General features: G+C 39.6%; 1 protein-coding gene across 4 annotated transcripts in view; it reads left to right on the top strand.

The window, feature by feature from the left end:
• Positions 1-1,650: 1,650 nt before the first annotated feature.
• The window catches only part of furina (furin (paired basic amino acid cleaving enzyme) a), a 66,144-nt gene continuing 52,963 nt past the window's right edge, over positions 1,651-14,831 (top strand). The window contains exons 1-3 of one of the 4 annotated variants that reach the window (XM_086025238.1): positions 1,651-1,835; positions 1,932-2,271; positions 10,019-10,345. In XM_086025238.1, the coding sequence (XP_085881364.1) occupies positions 10,052-10,345 (294 nt within the window). In that variant the 5' untranslated portion in view covers positions 1,651-1,835; positions 1,932-2,271; positions 10,019-10,051. Of the gene's footprint in view, positions 1,836-1,931; positions 2,272-6,564; positions 6,807-10,018; positions 10,346-14,831 lie in introns of those variants that run through there. The other 3 variants (XM_086025237.1, XM_086025236.1, XM_086025239.1) reach the window with 3 other exon arrangements.

Here is a 14,831-nt window from a genome sequence, read left to right as displayed (position 1 = left end):
AGGAGATGACGAGGGATGAGAGTCGGTGATAAATTGAAGCACAGGAGGACCAAATGGGACAAGGGAGTTGAACCGTTCTTTTCTGTATACTGTATATTCATATATATATATATATATATATATATATATTTTTTTTTTTTTTTTGTGGAAAATGCATAATGCAGATATAGCAGTGTTTTTGAAGAATTTCTGGTGGTTTACAAAAAAACTTATTCCAAAGCATTTCAGTGGGCATCAATTATTGATTTTCATGGCCTGGTCCCTATCACTTGCAATTAGCAGGGGTCCGCTGTATAGTTTTGAGTTGTATTATCACCAACTCCAACTAGATGGCAGCCATCACTTGGTTATGTACCATGTTTAATACTGAAAAAAAAGCTGTGCATCATTTACTCGATTTTATTTCTTCAAGTGGTTGCACGAAATATAATCAGTCACCTCAATCCAGGTACCTTATTTAAGTAGACTATACTGTACATCTACTCAAAAAATGTATCTGGATCCATCTTATTTTATTTTCTGCAACCACCAGATGAAATATAATTGAGTAAATTCAACCATCATTTTTTCATTGCAGGACAAACACATTGCCTGAATAATTACAATTTTGAGTGAGTTAATTGTTGTGAAAAAAATGCACAACATTAGTTATTGCACTTATTTTTGGCTTACTGTGCATATGTTTTTTGCCATTCTTGAATGGTATACATTTTATAAACGAGAGCCCGTTGCACTGCACTGAAAAAAATGATGGTTGAATTTACTCAATTTTATTTTGCCAAGTGGTTGCACAAAATAAAATAATCTGTATCCAGATACATGTTTAAAGTAGATATATAATCTGCTTAAAACTGAAATTTGCAATCTCCTGATGTATGCCAAATGCTAATGTGTTGGAGCTCCTGTATATTTGAATTAGAAAATACTATTTTAGGTATTGTGGTTAATGTTTTATGATAGTTCTTATGTACAACACTTTGTTACAGCTGCGGCTGTTGTTAACGTGCTCAATAAAGTTGAGTTGAGACAAATGATGCATTTGGCTGTCTTTGTTTATAGTAGAGACAGTTTATGGTCGAGTTTGACTCCAAGAAAATGATGTCTATTTATGTGCTCTATTTCTTCATGATACTGTATAACGACTCGTATGTGTACATTGATTGTGTTTTCATTACAAAAAAAGTGCCTTTTAAGATCATCTGTACCCTGAACAGGATAAGCAGTATAGAAAAAGATGGATGGATGGACTATAATATTAACTGCACTTTTTAGGGGATGTAAAGTATATTTAATGTTGGTTATGATGGTGGGTTAAGTATTTTTTTAAGTGGTACCATTTGAGAACCGCTGGTATATATACATTCCATTGCTACTGGGAGCATTTGTCCAAGAAGCAATCAAATCTTTACTTGCCATAAGATCTCTGTGAAATAGTACGTCCCATGACATCAATTCATCATTTTCCTCTCCGCATATTAACCCTGATGACTATATTTAAAAGCCCTGTGACCTGAGAATAAACTGGGCGTGTGCGAAGCCTGCAAACCACAAAGAATTGAGCTTGCTACGCCATTTGCGACCAAGAGGTGGTGCTGTCACCGCGTTATACGGGTGGGTGTCACTGGAACGTCCCCGCTCGGTCCACGGCCCGTGACGTATTTCCTGGGGCTTCTGTAGACCTCTCCGGCGGCACACCACAGAGGGATATCATGACTATTTATAACCAGCAATTCTCTCTTATCAAATGTTCTGTGTTTTTTCCGCGCCGTTGTCGTTTCTAGCAACGCTGGGTGCGAGACAACACGCCGGGTCGAGCAGCATGTAAACGGAAGCTGGTAAGTTGAGCCTTTCGTAAGTTTGCCGTTAGCTCCGACACACACATTCGGACTTGTTTTGGTAAATCTTCGGCTTTTGGCTTCCCCGGTACCAAGGGGACGGCGAGCCCGTGTGACATTGTGGACTTCTCGAGCCAGGTGACTGTCAGTGGCTCCGGGCTGTGAGCTCACACACGCCGATGTGACGTCGACCGTGTCCGGTTTGATTGGGTGATGACCCGCGGCTTTCCTGGATTTGTAAAAAAAATAAAAATGTGATACGCTTCAGCAAGAAAATGTAAAAAGGAAAAAAAAGTGGGAGGGGGCTGTCTGTAAAGTCAGGATCGTCAACCTACCGTGGAAGTCAAGTTCCACTTTGTGGTGAATTTCGCCAAGCCGACGGAGATCGCTGGCAGATAGATGACTACGTGGTGGTGTCACGGGCTTGACGCGTGAGGTGAGATCAACAACTATCTACTACCTATCTATCGACGGTGCTAGAGCAAACGTTTCCCTGGAGGTATTTTGGAGTCTACAGGCCAGAGAAGTTTTCCCGTAATCCATCTCAAGCGCGTATTGTTTAGTGTTTACAGCCAAAGCAATAACACATGTTACTGTGCTTTTACTCTATAATAATTCACTATGTGAATCCTAAAATAAAAAGACAAACTATCAATTTTGCAGAATTGAAGCTGTTTATCTCATTCTTAAATGTCATGAAATCAGTTGCTGCTTACACAACACATAATTGCACGTTATTTGCTGATTGTACCCAACGTGAACTCGGGGTGGGACTTTATAGTTAACCTTTTTCGAGGGGAGCAAGTTTAGTTACTTTTTATGTTTCGTAAATAAGAACAACTTTCTGTCTCAAAATCTCTGTATTTTACCTGTCATCATTTTTTTTAGATTATGGAATAATATTTATTTGAAGCAAAGAGCTACTTAAACGCAACTCCTTCGAATGGTAATCTGTCTCATTCCTTGACTAACTATATCAATGTGAAATGACAGTACATTAGTATGAAATATGTAAAACAAATTAAAATAAAAAAACATGAAAACAACATTTATTTAGCAGTTGGATTAAGCGTGGGGGTTCGATTGGTCATGCCTGCACTCCATCTGCAGGTTTGACCAGTCTACCCACGCTTAATCCAACTGTGCACTTGTAGTTATAGACAGAGCTCGGCGTTCCGCCAATGTGACAGACTGGCCCGTCTATCCGCCACTGACGGGCGCCCGTTTTTCTGACAGTTGACGAATGACGAGTAAAATGTTAAAATAGACGGACTAAGCATAGTCGGAAGCCGTCATTAGTCTATTTTTCGCAGCCATCAAAGCGAGTTGTAGTTGCCTGGGGGATGGATTTGAGTGATGGACCACGGCTGTGAACAATTGGAATGACTCAGTGAGTCACTCTTTCTGTTTAAATAATCGTCGAAAGTCAATTTTTGCGATGAGGCCGCGGCGAGGCTGTTCGTGTATAGTAGGGGTGTAACGGTACACGTGGGTGTATTAATACGTTTCGATATGGCATGTTCGGTTCGGTCCACTTGCGTTCGGTTCGGTCCAACTTATTAGCGCGAGCTTACTCACGGGCGCTATTGACAGTTGCATGCGGGAGATGAGAGTGGCGGCACAAAAGTGACAGCCAGAAAAGAGCCAGTGCTCGAAGGTCCCCCCCGTACACTGCGGTCTCCTGTGTGGGAACATTCTAGCTGTCCTGTTAAAATGGCCGATGGGGAAAGGTACGTGGTTAAGTCCGAAAGTTGTGTGCCGATATTGCTACATGAGATGGGCGGCAGGTAGCACGTCTAACATGCACAGCATCATCCGACTGTGAATGTTTCTTCGACGAGGGAGCAAAAACGTCAAACTTAAATAGCGAGATTTATCATATTGTAGCGTCTTCCAGGAACACGCCGTCAGACGTAGTTTAGCTATCACGTTTTTATTAATCCAAGTACAACTGCTCGCGCTCTTCTTTCTCCGCTGCTCCACTCGCTTGCCGTACGATTCATTCATGAACCTCGGAAATATCACAACTCCGAAACACACGAATTCGACCACAACACAGATAACCCGATTCGTTACAATATGCTGTTGATCAGTCAAAGATTTCAATGCCTAAAAAGTGCTGTTTGTACCGAAAATATACCGAACCGAAGTTTAAAAAAAAAAAAAACGAACCGAACCGAAACGTGATTTAGCGTACCGTTACGCCCCTCGTGTATAGTGAGACACGAGACAGTAGTGTCCGATCAAGCGTACCTGTATTTCCTCATTCTGACTTCACGAGTGAAAGTTTAGTCGGACTCACTCTTGGACAGTTGTTTAAAATTAGAAGTGGACTGGCCTGTAGACGGTACTATTTTTTCCCTCAGGAAAAAAAGGCGAATCACGGACGATTGAAGGGTACCCACACTGCAGACGGATGACGAATAACGGATGCTCAATTTTTAGTAAAATGCCCAGCTCTGGTTATAGAAGTTGTGACTTAAAATATCTCTAAGGGCACAACACAACAAAGGTCAAACGTTTTCATTAAGTGCCCAAACAACACATCTTCAACCACAGAAAAGGGCTGCAAATCGTAAGCAATAAATGTTCACACTGCATGGGGAATTTTTTCCATGACATGGTAGGTGTGTTTAAAAAACCTTTCTTGAGACACTTGTTGTTTTGCTGGTGTTGCCTTTTTGAGTCGCTTGACGTTCATTTGTCCAGCAAGCATTGTATAGCGATTTAAACACAGGAGATACTCAGCTAATTTTACGTGTTTACTTAAAAAATAGGACCTGTATGAATGTCAACAGTTTTCACTTCTTCGTCGTCCTAAGCAACAGTGAAACTCAAAATTTGTATGGAGATTTGAATGAAATTGGTGCTTCATCTTTTTTGTCTCTGAGCTCCTCCACTCGTGCTCGTGGGAATGTTTTATGTTTTACTGTGTTTGTGAACTGCACTTTGAGGACTATTTGTCACTTCGTGCCCTTCATCTGAGCACAAATATTCTCAAATGAGGGCTCAGAATAAAGCGGAGCAATTTTTAACCGGGAAAAATGACTTAATGACACCGTTGACCTAAATATTCTTTTTTGCTGTCAAACTCTCAAGCACACTCAAACGAGCGCCCTTGGGAACATAGACCCTGGGGTCACAAATTCTGATGGGTCGCAGACACAGTTACACCTCGAATGACTATCCATTTATCTGATTTAACCGTTATAACCAGCCCCCCTGAGGCCAACCGTAACTACAGTGTGAATGTTTTCCTGAATACAGCACATTTTTAGCAAGCAAGAAGATTCCAGTTTCCTTGATTCAACCGTAGTGGATGGCTGTGACCTGAATGCCTAAGAATATTACGCTATTAGCCTAATGATATGTAAAGTGCCTCGGGATAACTTTGGTGGTGAATTGGTGTTATACAAGTAAATTGAAGACGGATAAATGTAGACTTGAGCCACCCCCAAGAATAGCGCCAAAGAATTGCATTGTAAGCCTAATAGCATATTTGCCCAAGTAAATTTGAACTCTGTCACAGTATCAGTAAAAATACTATTGTGCTTTCTGAAACTGCGTTTTGCTTTTTGTCTGTGTAAATTCTCATGCATTCATTTGTAGAAATTCAAAGAAGTTGAATCAAGGCAACTGGATTCTTTGTTTGCTGAACATATTTTTTTTCCCAAAAACATTCAAATATGATTTAGTGGGCATGCCACGATAACATATTTGTTCAAGACGATATATTCCCAGAAACGATCACAATAAACGATAGTGTTTTTTTTTTTTTTTTTAACCGACTCTGGAAAAAACTATCGTGTCCATTTCATTTATGGAGCGATACGTTTATATTGCAATTATCATGACCAGCCTATGATTTAGGCAATTATGCTATTAGGCTAACAAAGAATTGAAGATTGAAGGTTCAAGTAAAATCTCTGCTTTGATGCTTGCCGCACCGACTAATGTCACTGCAGTTGCATGCAACACTTTGTGTCAAATAAGTTTCCGCAAAGGCGGCTGGCCAGGAGGAAATGGTTAAAGACAGAAAAGCTCTGAAATTAACAAGGAAGAATAAGGGTTAACTGTATAGCTTACCGTAGGATTTTTTTTTCCCAAATTGCAACCTTTGAGATTTATAAATCCCATTTTTCTACATTGCACTGTCAATTTGAATTCGATTCATTGTCCGGCCCTAACATAATAATAATAAATGGTGGCGCTTTATCTTTTGATGTAAAATCGTAAGCGCTTAGGTTTTTTCCTAGCACATTTTAACATTTAGTAATAAAGTCTGTGTACATTATTTAAGAAATGAGAACTGAAGTCATAAAGACTGTGTAAACAACATTTAAGACATCTTCTTCAGAAATAAAACCCTTGTTCTCCTGAGCTATCAGTAAAACACTGGACTTAATAGCTCTCAGCTGGTGCTTTATGTTTTGTGGAAAACAATCATTTGCTTCCTACTATTTCTGCTTGCATACTCTTGCGCCGACGGATTGTTTCAGTGTCCTTTGAAAGGTAAATATTTAAGTAATGCCATAATATGAAAAGGTTAGCATGATCCTTGTAGTTTAATGATAAGATAAGAAGATAAGAATGCCTTTATTGATCCCACAGTGACAGTGACAGAGACTCATTCATTATGATTTCCTGTATTTTCGCTACTCTAGCTTGACTGTCTGACGTGGTATCATTTACTAGTGCGTTCCTACACGAGACCACTCACAATGAGACGGTGGGCTTTGCCTCATATCTCTGGTGAATAGCAAAATAGTTCCCTCACACACACCAGTACTTGGCGAGTGGGTGTGGGTGTGTGTGTGTGCGTGTACTTTTTATCCTTGCTGTTAGGCAACTGAGTGGCTGAGCTTGTAGGTGAGGTCACAGACATCTGTATTTAGTCGGCGCATACTAACCTCAAACAGAGATTTGGAAACATGTTTACTCGCTGCACCAAAGGATAGAGGACAAAGTTGAGTAAGTTATGCTACAGATTTGTCTTGTGCTTTTCTACCCCCTGTATATTCATTTAAAAAAAAAAAAAATGTAGTTTGACTTGATGATTTATTGTCATTAGACAACTTTGACCAAGAGCTACAGTTGACGTCTTCAATCTCAGCAAGACGTCAGGTGATAGAAAGCAAACTATTAAAACGATAATAATAATCAGATGTGGTTATTTTCCTCTTCCTTTGGTTTCTGGTTTTCGTGGGAGACATATGACTTCGATATATTTACTAAAATTGGCTGAGGAATTGAAATGTTTTGGCTTTGTATGTTAAAAAAAAAGGAAAACAGGTGACCAAAAAAAAAAAGAAAAAGCTCCATTTTGGCAAGTATAATTGATCATTTTCTGTATTTTCATTATCTGAAAAATGTCTCTGAGATTGTTGGCTGTGTGTCTTGAATTTCACGATGTATTTACCAGTAATGCGAATGTTCTTACCAGCGCAAGACAGTTTTAACACATTGTCCATTGATCATTTGGTATTCACGTTTTTTTCACAGTATGCAGGGTGACTTTTGACTATTGGTCAAGTAGTCCAGGCTGGCTTTATATACACTGAGCATGAACTGTACAGTGGTGTCAGTTCAGCATTGTATGTGCGTGAGATGTTTTTAAACTTCCTCAATCAACCCTGCTAGTGAGACAATAAATGATATGACAAGATGAATGGTTGTCAGACTGCGTGACAGAGGACATGAAAAACCTGGGGGAAAAAAATCCCCTCAGCAGAACAACAAAGTAGTTCTACCAAGAAGCAGGTTTTTGTTTTGTCATTGGACTGACCTAAAATAATTATTTATATTAAGAAAGTTAAAATGTTTTGTCTGTACTCTGTGTTCAATAATAGGAAGTAACATTTTGGAAATTTGGGCGCTGTACTGTAAAATCATTGAGCAAGGCATTACTCATTGAAATGTTTGCTAATTCAACCATTGTTTTTTGTTTTTTTCTTTGCATTTTAGTCATGCTGGTCTCACTCATATTTGAGCACACTTTAAGCTAAAACTTTACTCGGAAGGTGAAACAACATAAGCCAGGAAGCTGATTTACCAGGTCTACATATCGATGTGTCCAGCTACAAGTTCAAGGACTTCCAATTATTCAAATATAATGACGCAAGTTGTGCAGACAGTTTTCAACACTGGTCAACAACTCCAAAGTAATGTGATGCACATCGAATGTACCGTGAAGCCATCACGAAAAGCCATTTCTTTTAACCTGTGGGGCGAGGCCTCCCTAGAGACAGACGCCTTTCTGTCAAGCCTGTGATGTGTTGCAACAGATGAGAAGACAGGAACAAGGTAAACACGTTTGACCACCTACAGCAGGAAGGAGTGAATTGGAGCAGTTCTATTCAAAGCATGGGACTCACCCTGGTGTTCAATGCACATACTCAACCCATTTTAAAAATGAAAACCCGCATCCAAATTGTTTTTTGATTCCATGCTGCTTCAGAGTCTTTTGATGAAACCACAAAATCATGTTGTTAATGAAACCGGTTTGCTTATGTGTTTCATTTGTCCGTCTTGATGCCAAGTCGTACTTGTTCTGGTTTCAAGGGCGCGTCCGCTTGGTGTCTCAAAACAATATTGGGCCTGGTCTTGACTCTTTGCATTCTCATCCGGTTCCTAAAATTACAGCTGGTGAATGCCTGCTCAAAGCCGTTGTTACCGTTCTGCCATGTGGCAATGCAGACGGAGGTTTCAAAATTGAAAAGTTCATCTGGTAAAGCCAGCCGAAAGCACATTTAAACAACAGAAGAAATGAACTGCCCTGTTATTTGTTTGGCCACTTGCATTTTCCCAACTGCACTTGCCTGTAGGGCTGAAACTATGGAATGTTTTTAGAATGGATTGTTCCATTGACTAATCAAAAATTCGGACAAAATGCAATAAAGTTGTTGTTTTTTTTTTTTAAGTGTTTTTTCCCATTCCAGTTCATCAACTGATTATTCTTTATTCTATATTGTTTAAGGTTCAAACAAGATCAAATAAACAACAATTATGTAAAAAAGAGCATTGTTTTTATTTTTTGTTTTAACGTGATAACATGATTTGTAATAATTTATAGCGGACAAGGGGTAAGACTAGATGCTTTTTTAAAAAAAAATCTTCTACTCCCTTTGAACATATAAACTAAACTTCAGTAAGATTTGTACTGATCATTTTGCTTTTTTTCATGTCTCTTATGTAATGTGTTTATACGTTCAATAAATCAATCAACAATTAAAGGGGGAAATCAACCCTAACATATTTTTTTCAAGAATATATTCCCAACATGCCCACTAGTTGAAACACGGCCTTCTGATTAACATTGTGTTTGTGGAATGTGAGTTATGCAACAAAATCCACCCGTTTTTAGCCATCTCAGGGGGCAGCCATTTTGTCACTTCTGTCGACTGAAAATGACATCACAACTACTCAGGGCTCAGGTAACGACCAATCATGGCTCAGCTTCAGAAAACAGGTCAGCCATTTTCAGTCGACAGATGTGACAAAATGGCCGCCCCCATAGATGGCTAAAAACAGGTGGATAAAGTTCTATTCTTCAAATGCAATATTTATCAGAATGCCTTGTTTGAACTAGTGGGCTTGCATAGAACATATTTTTAAAAAAAACATGTTTGGGTTGACTTCCGCTTTAAGCAATGTCAACATGAGAGGTTGTGATGTACTCACCATTTTTGAAAATGAGAGCTATCTCTTCAGTACTGATTTGTTCCGGTAGTTTGATGTACACTTCTGAAGCTGCTTCAGGTTCAACTACATGTCACGTATGGGATATTCATACTATGGCTAAATGAATGATTTGCACAATAGATTAAACTGACAATATTTTCCCATGAATTGCGAATGATTAATGATTATGAATGATTCTTGATGATGCCAGAAAATTGGCAGAAATGTTTATCATCGTTTGCAAATGTCTCAAATCAGAGAATAGTAACTTTTGAGAGGCTGCAATCGGGATTTGGGAAGTTTTAATTTTGAATAGTGGCACTGAATGATTAACCGATTATCAAAATAGTTAATATTTGCTAATCGATACATATTAGATTCTTCGATTCACCATTGCACCTCCACTTGCCCGATAAAGACAATTTTATTATGTGGTACTTGTCAAACTTGCAGCTATGCACGCTTGTATTTATTCATCCCGTTTCTCTTGTGTTTTCCATCAGGTAAGCTGTGACCTTCCCTCTCTTCGTCTCTCCATGCACTGGCAAGTACCGTGGGCAGCCCTGGCCTGGCGCAAAGGTGCAGTGCTCATAGACTCTGCTGCTTCTGGAGATCCCATGGCCGCTCGCCCAGCATCTCCCTCTGCGAGCAGCCGTAGGCTCACCCTGGTCCAGTTGATATTATGCTCCGTGTTGATCTTGCTGGTTTCCGGGCTGCAACCAGCATTGGGTCGAGAGGTCTTCACCAACACATGGGCTGTCTACATACCGGGAGGTCAGATGGAAGCCGAACAAATTGCCAGTAAACACGGGTTCATCAACTACGGGCATGTAAGTTCCAACATTTCTACTCATAGTGTTCTGGTTTGCACGTGTAGTTGTACAGGAGAAGGGTAAAAACACAAAATGGAGACTTTGGCTGAATTATCATGCTGTTTCAAGTTATGCTGTTAAGTGGAACCAAAGGGAATTTAGTTTCCAATAGTTCCTGGCCGGCTCAGTATCAACTGTAAGCACTAATCGGTTCATTGCTTAGCAATAGTGATATACAGCATTTGTGTATGTGTCCTCTGGGTCCAATTTAATCAGTTTAACATGCTGTTTTATAGTGTGTCTGCCTGTTCAGAAGGCCCCACTCGAGTTTCAAAGCAACCTATTGTAAGACTGAACGTGTGGCCAAGTAATGGCACTTTGTTTGTGCTTCAGTAATGTCTTTATTACATTTGGGCTTGATTTCATATAAGATAGCTGATGACTTTTAGCTTATAGGTGGAAAAGCGCTATACAAGTCAAAGACCATATATCCGGCGGTTTTCAGCAGCACAACTCTCAGGCCTCCAAAATAACCATTCAAAAATCACCGCAATGGCAGGCTCCGGTGATTTGGGGGGGAAAAAGGACAATGAAAAGATACTGTATGACATGACCTACAATAAGTAGCTTGTGTTTTTGCCACGGTATGCAAGAGCCATTTTGACAATCTTAGAATTGGGCTGCTATAGTTCTGTGAAATGTGATGTTATGATGTCATCTCATTTTTTTTTGTACAACCCAAAAAGCATTTTACGTCAAACAATCATGTGTTTATAGTTTTTGCCACTGTTAAGCAAGTTCTCCCATTTGTTCACTGTTTATGCTTATAGCATTGTGTTTCTTCAGCAACTTGATTACAGTCTCGAATGCTCCTGCTCTTTGACTGAAACTGAGCCTTTATTTTTAAGCTTTGGACAAACAAACATTTGAAACCTTTGCTTATGGTGACTGTGGTTTGTGAGCTATGTATGGTCAGACATAACCTTGGCAACTAGTTCAGGATGTACCCCACCTACTGCCAGAAGACAGCTGGGATAGGCTCCGGCACGCACGCGACCTTCGTGAAAATAAGCAGTTTGGAAGGACAATGGATGGACGGATGCTTGAATCGATGGATAACTAACGCCATCAATTTTCTGTAGCGTTTTTGTCTTCACTAGATTCACAGGCGAGCTGCAGCCAACCCCAGATGACTTTGGGCGAGCGGCGGGGCACAACCTGAACTGGTTGCCAGCTAATCGATAACTAGCTCATAATATACAGTTGAAACCATAGGCTTACATACACAATACAAAAAGATGCATACATTTTCTTTTTACTTTCTGAAATGAAGTAAGACTAAACCTTTCATGATTTAAGTCAATTCGGATCAACAAAACGACTATTTGTATTTGCTAAATGCCGGAATAGTGACACAAGAATTTTTTTAAAGACACATTTTCATTATGAAGTCAGAAGTTTAAATTACAGCAGAAGTACTATGCCTTTAAACAATTTGGGAAAAAAAACAATATGATGTCTTGTCTTTAGAATCTTCAGATTTTTCTGAGGTTTATTTACATTTGAGTTAATTAGAGACACGTGGATGTATGTGAAGGCACAAGTCTGGTTAATTCTCGTGTGCAATTTACAGATGCCTAAAGGTGGCACCATGTTCATCTGTTCAAACAATTAGATGCAAGTCTAAACACCGTGGGAATGTCTTAGGAAGGAGAAGTGAAGTGAATGACACATGCACAAAGGATTAGTAATTTCCAAATAATTTTGTGACCCCACATATTGTGACATTTCCAAATGATTTTTTTTGGCCCAAGCACATTATTACAAAAGCAGCCAAAGTGAACCAGTTTTAAAAAGGTCTTACATGGTGTACATGGTCCCCATTAGATGGCCTTTAACAGAGGCCCTTTTATGGTTGGTCCAACAGTGAAGCAAGAGTATCACTTTACTTCTTTTAAGATTGCGGTGGAATTTCATGATCAAAAGGTTTGTCAGTACTAATCTATCAAGGAATAGAGTCAGTCTAAAACACCTTGATACCGGTGAGAAAAGTCACGATCCACCAAATGTACTGACCAGGCACTGCGTAATAGCCGTCACATGCTGACACAACATCTCGATCATCCCATTTGCCTTTTCCCCCATTCGAACTGTAATTGTGTTACAGACTCATTATCAATATTAATGTTCTTCAAATGAAGAGGACTTTCAAAGAAAGCCTTATGACATTATTATCCGTCCATTTTGGAACAGGGGAACAATTAAAAGAAAGTGAAGGCAATTCAATTAAGAAATCGGCTGACTCACACGGCTAACTGCCAGCTTGCTTCTACGAATGGTTGTTTTCCATTTTAAAGGCTTCACTTTTTCTTGCCCGCATCATCAAACTTGCTCCGCTTCTCAAATGGAAATAAGATATGGTTGAGTCGCCGTTCCAATTCACGTCATGATGTGGCATTAGCGTATACGTTAACATCAGCAAGAGGTGCCTAGTACGGCACATTTCATTAGTGAAGGATAAAAATCAATTGAGTTGTCTGAGAATAGGATCAAAGTAGACGTGGGGATCAAACACTTGACACCGGGGAAAATGCATCAGCTATGCTCAAAAGTACAAAAGTGCTTTTTTCCTGTTATGTGTTGAGATCCACTCCTCGTTAAAGACCTTGGATTTCTTGCATATTTGAGGCCACTCGTCTTCCTGATGCTGGCCTGAGGCTTTTTTTTTTTTTTTTAAACATCAACTATTCAGTCTTGTACGCAGCTCATGAATCTTTTGTGATCAAGGGAGTGTCACTATTTAACATGCTGCATAGCAGCATTCACCTCTGGTTTTACCTCATAGCATGGCAATTTAAAGACTTAACTGTACATTTGACAGCTAATATATAGTTCCACAGCAAAATACCAAACATGTTCAGCTCAAAGAAGCAAATGAATTGAAGGAATTAAAACGGTTCGTTTTAGAGTTTATACGTATTGGTTAAGTCTGCATAAAACTGGTGCCTCGTGAATGCTATTTTACCATGCTAAGAATAACTTCACAATCCTTCATGACAAATTGATCAAAAGTGTTTTGGGATGTTTTTCTTCTATTCATCTTGAATCCTATTTTTAATTGTTTATTTGGAGACCTTTATAAAGGTAAAAATACCACATTTATTACAGAGTGGAAATGCCTCTTATGACAAAGCATCTAATTTCAGAACCATGAAACATGGTAACTTTTATTTTTTGCTTGAAACTTTAATTGTTGAAAGTCTGATTCTGTGTCTATGATGGAATTATGCAAGGATGTAAAGTGACTAACTGTAGTGGCTAGCAATCCCATAATGGATCTACTGGCGGTCTGTTCACTTAAACCTTCTATATGGTGTAGAAGTTTTTATATTGGTCACAACCGGCGTGTTTCAAACGCGACCGACAGCAAGAAATCCATAATTAGACTCTGGAGAACTGAAGCTATCAACTGGGGTGTGGGGGATTGGGCGGTTGAAAAAGGTGTTTAAAAAAAAATGCTGGAAAGACATCTCACATGATTGGAGCAGAGATGATGGGTGAAGACTGTGCCTGCTGAGCGCTGCTGGGAGATACTTTGCACGATTCACAAAGGTGCTTCCTCAGATTTACTGCATTGCCACTAAATGCTGTTCGTTTGACTGAAAGGAAATACTGTACGACCTTCAGAAATGCTTTTTCGGATCAGATACGGTACATATGTATGGAGTTAACTTGTTCAGCTTGTCCTTTTTGGAGATTTAAAATCAATCAAGATGGGCTAGGATAAGGACGGTGATTTATCAAAATTTGCCTGATTGACTGTGCGGAAGAAAAAATAGTGATCAAATTATCTCTGCTGGTTGCAGCCGAATTTGTGCAGAGGTTTTGTCGCATTACCTTGAGGGCTTCCAGGTTCCTCAAGTCAACCATGTAATTCAGTGTCAACAGCTATAGATTTCCACCATTTAATCTTTTATTGTAGTATAAAGTGTGTTTTGTAAGTGTATTTACTCGGGCAGTATCATCATTAATCTTTGATGTACCAGTCTACTCAATCTTCTCCAGCCCACTTTAGCACACAGACTGCGCAGCCATGTACAGTATAAAGGGCGTAGTCTGTGCCTCGGTGATATGCGGTTGTGAACTGCTTTCAAAGTCCAAAGTGTTGGATCCAGGCCTTTATTATGCTCCGCTTACACCGCACCATCAGTGATCAGCAGCAATGTCAACATTGTCTTTGGTCCAAGGGCCACTGCAAGAGAGCCTGCCTTTATTCCGTGCTTTGGCCTCTCCCGAAGCAGCCCTACATTTCACTTCATCGCAGTGCAGCTGCTCTTCTTTGAAAGTTAATGAACTGCAGAAATTGACTGATCAGTGAAGAGAACATGGAGCTAATACACCTGAATTAATGTACCTAAACCGTATTGGCCATAAAACAATTGAATTGCCAGTACTGTACAGTTGATTCATTTTACTACGCTACAGTGTAGCACATTTAATGAAA

The sequence above is a fragment of the Filicampus tigris genome, chromosome 3 (genome assembly GCF_054856515.1).
Source record: "Filicampus tigris isolate MCC_2025a chromosome 3, RoL_Ftig_1.0, whole genome shotgun sequence".
In the NCBI taxonomy this organism is placed as follows: domain Eukaryota; kingdom Metazoa; phylum Chordata; class Actinopteri; order Syngnathiformes; family Syngnathidae; genus Filicampus; species Filicampus tigris.
This window is presented reverse-complemented; position numbering and strand designations above follow the sequence as displayed.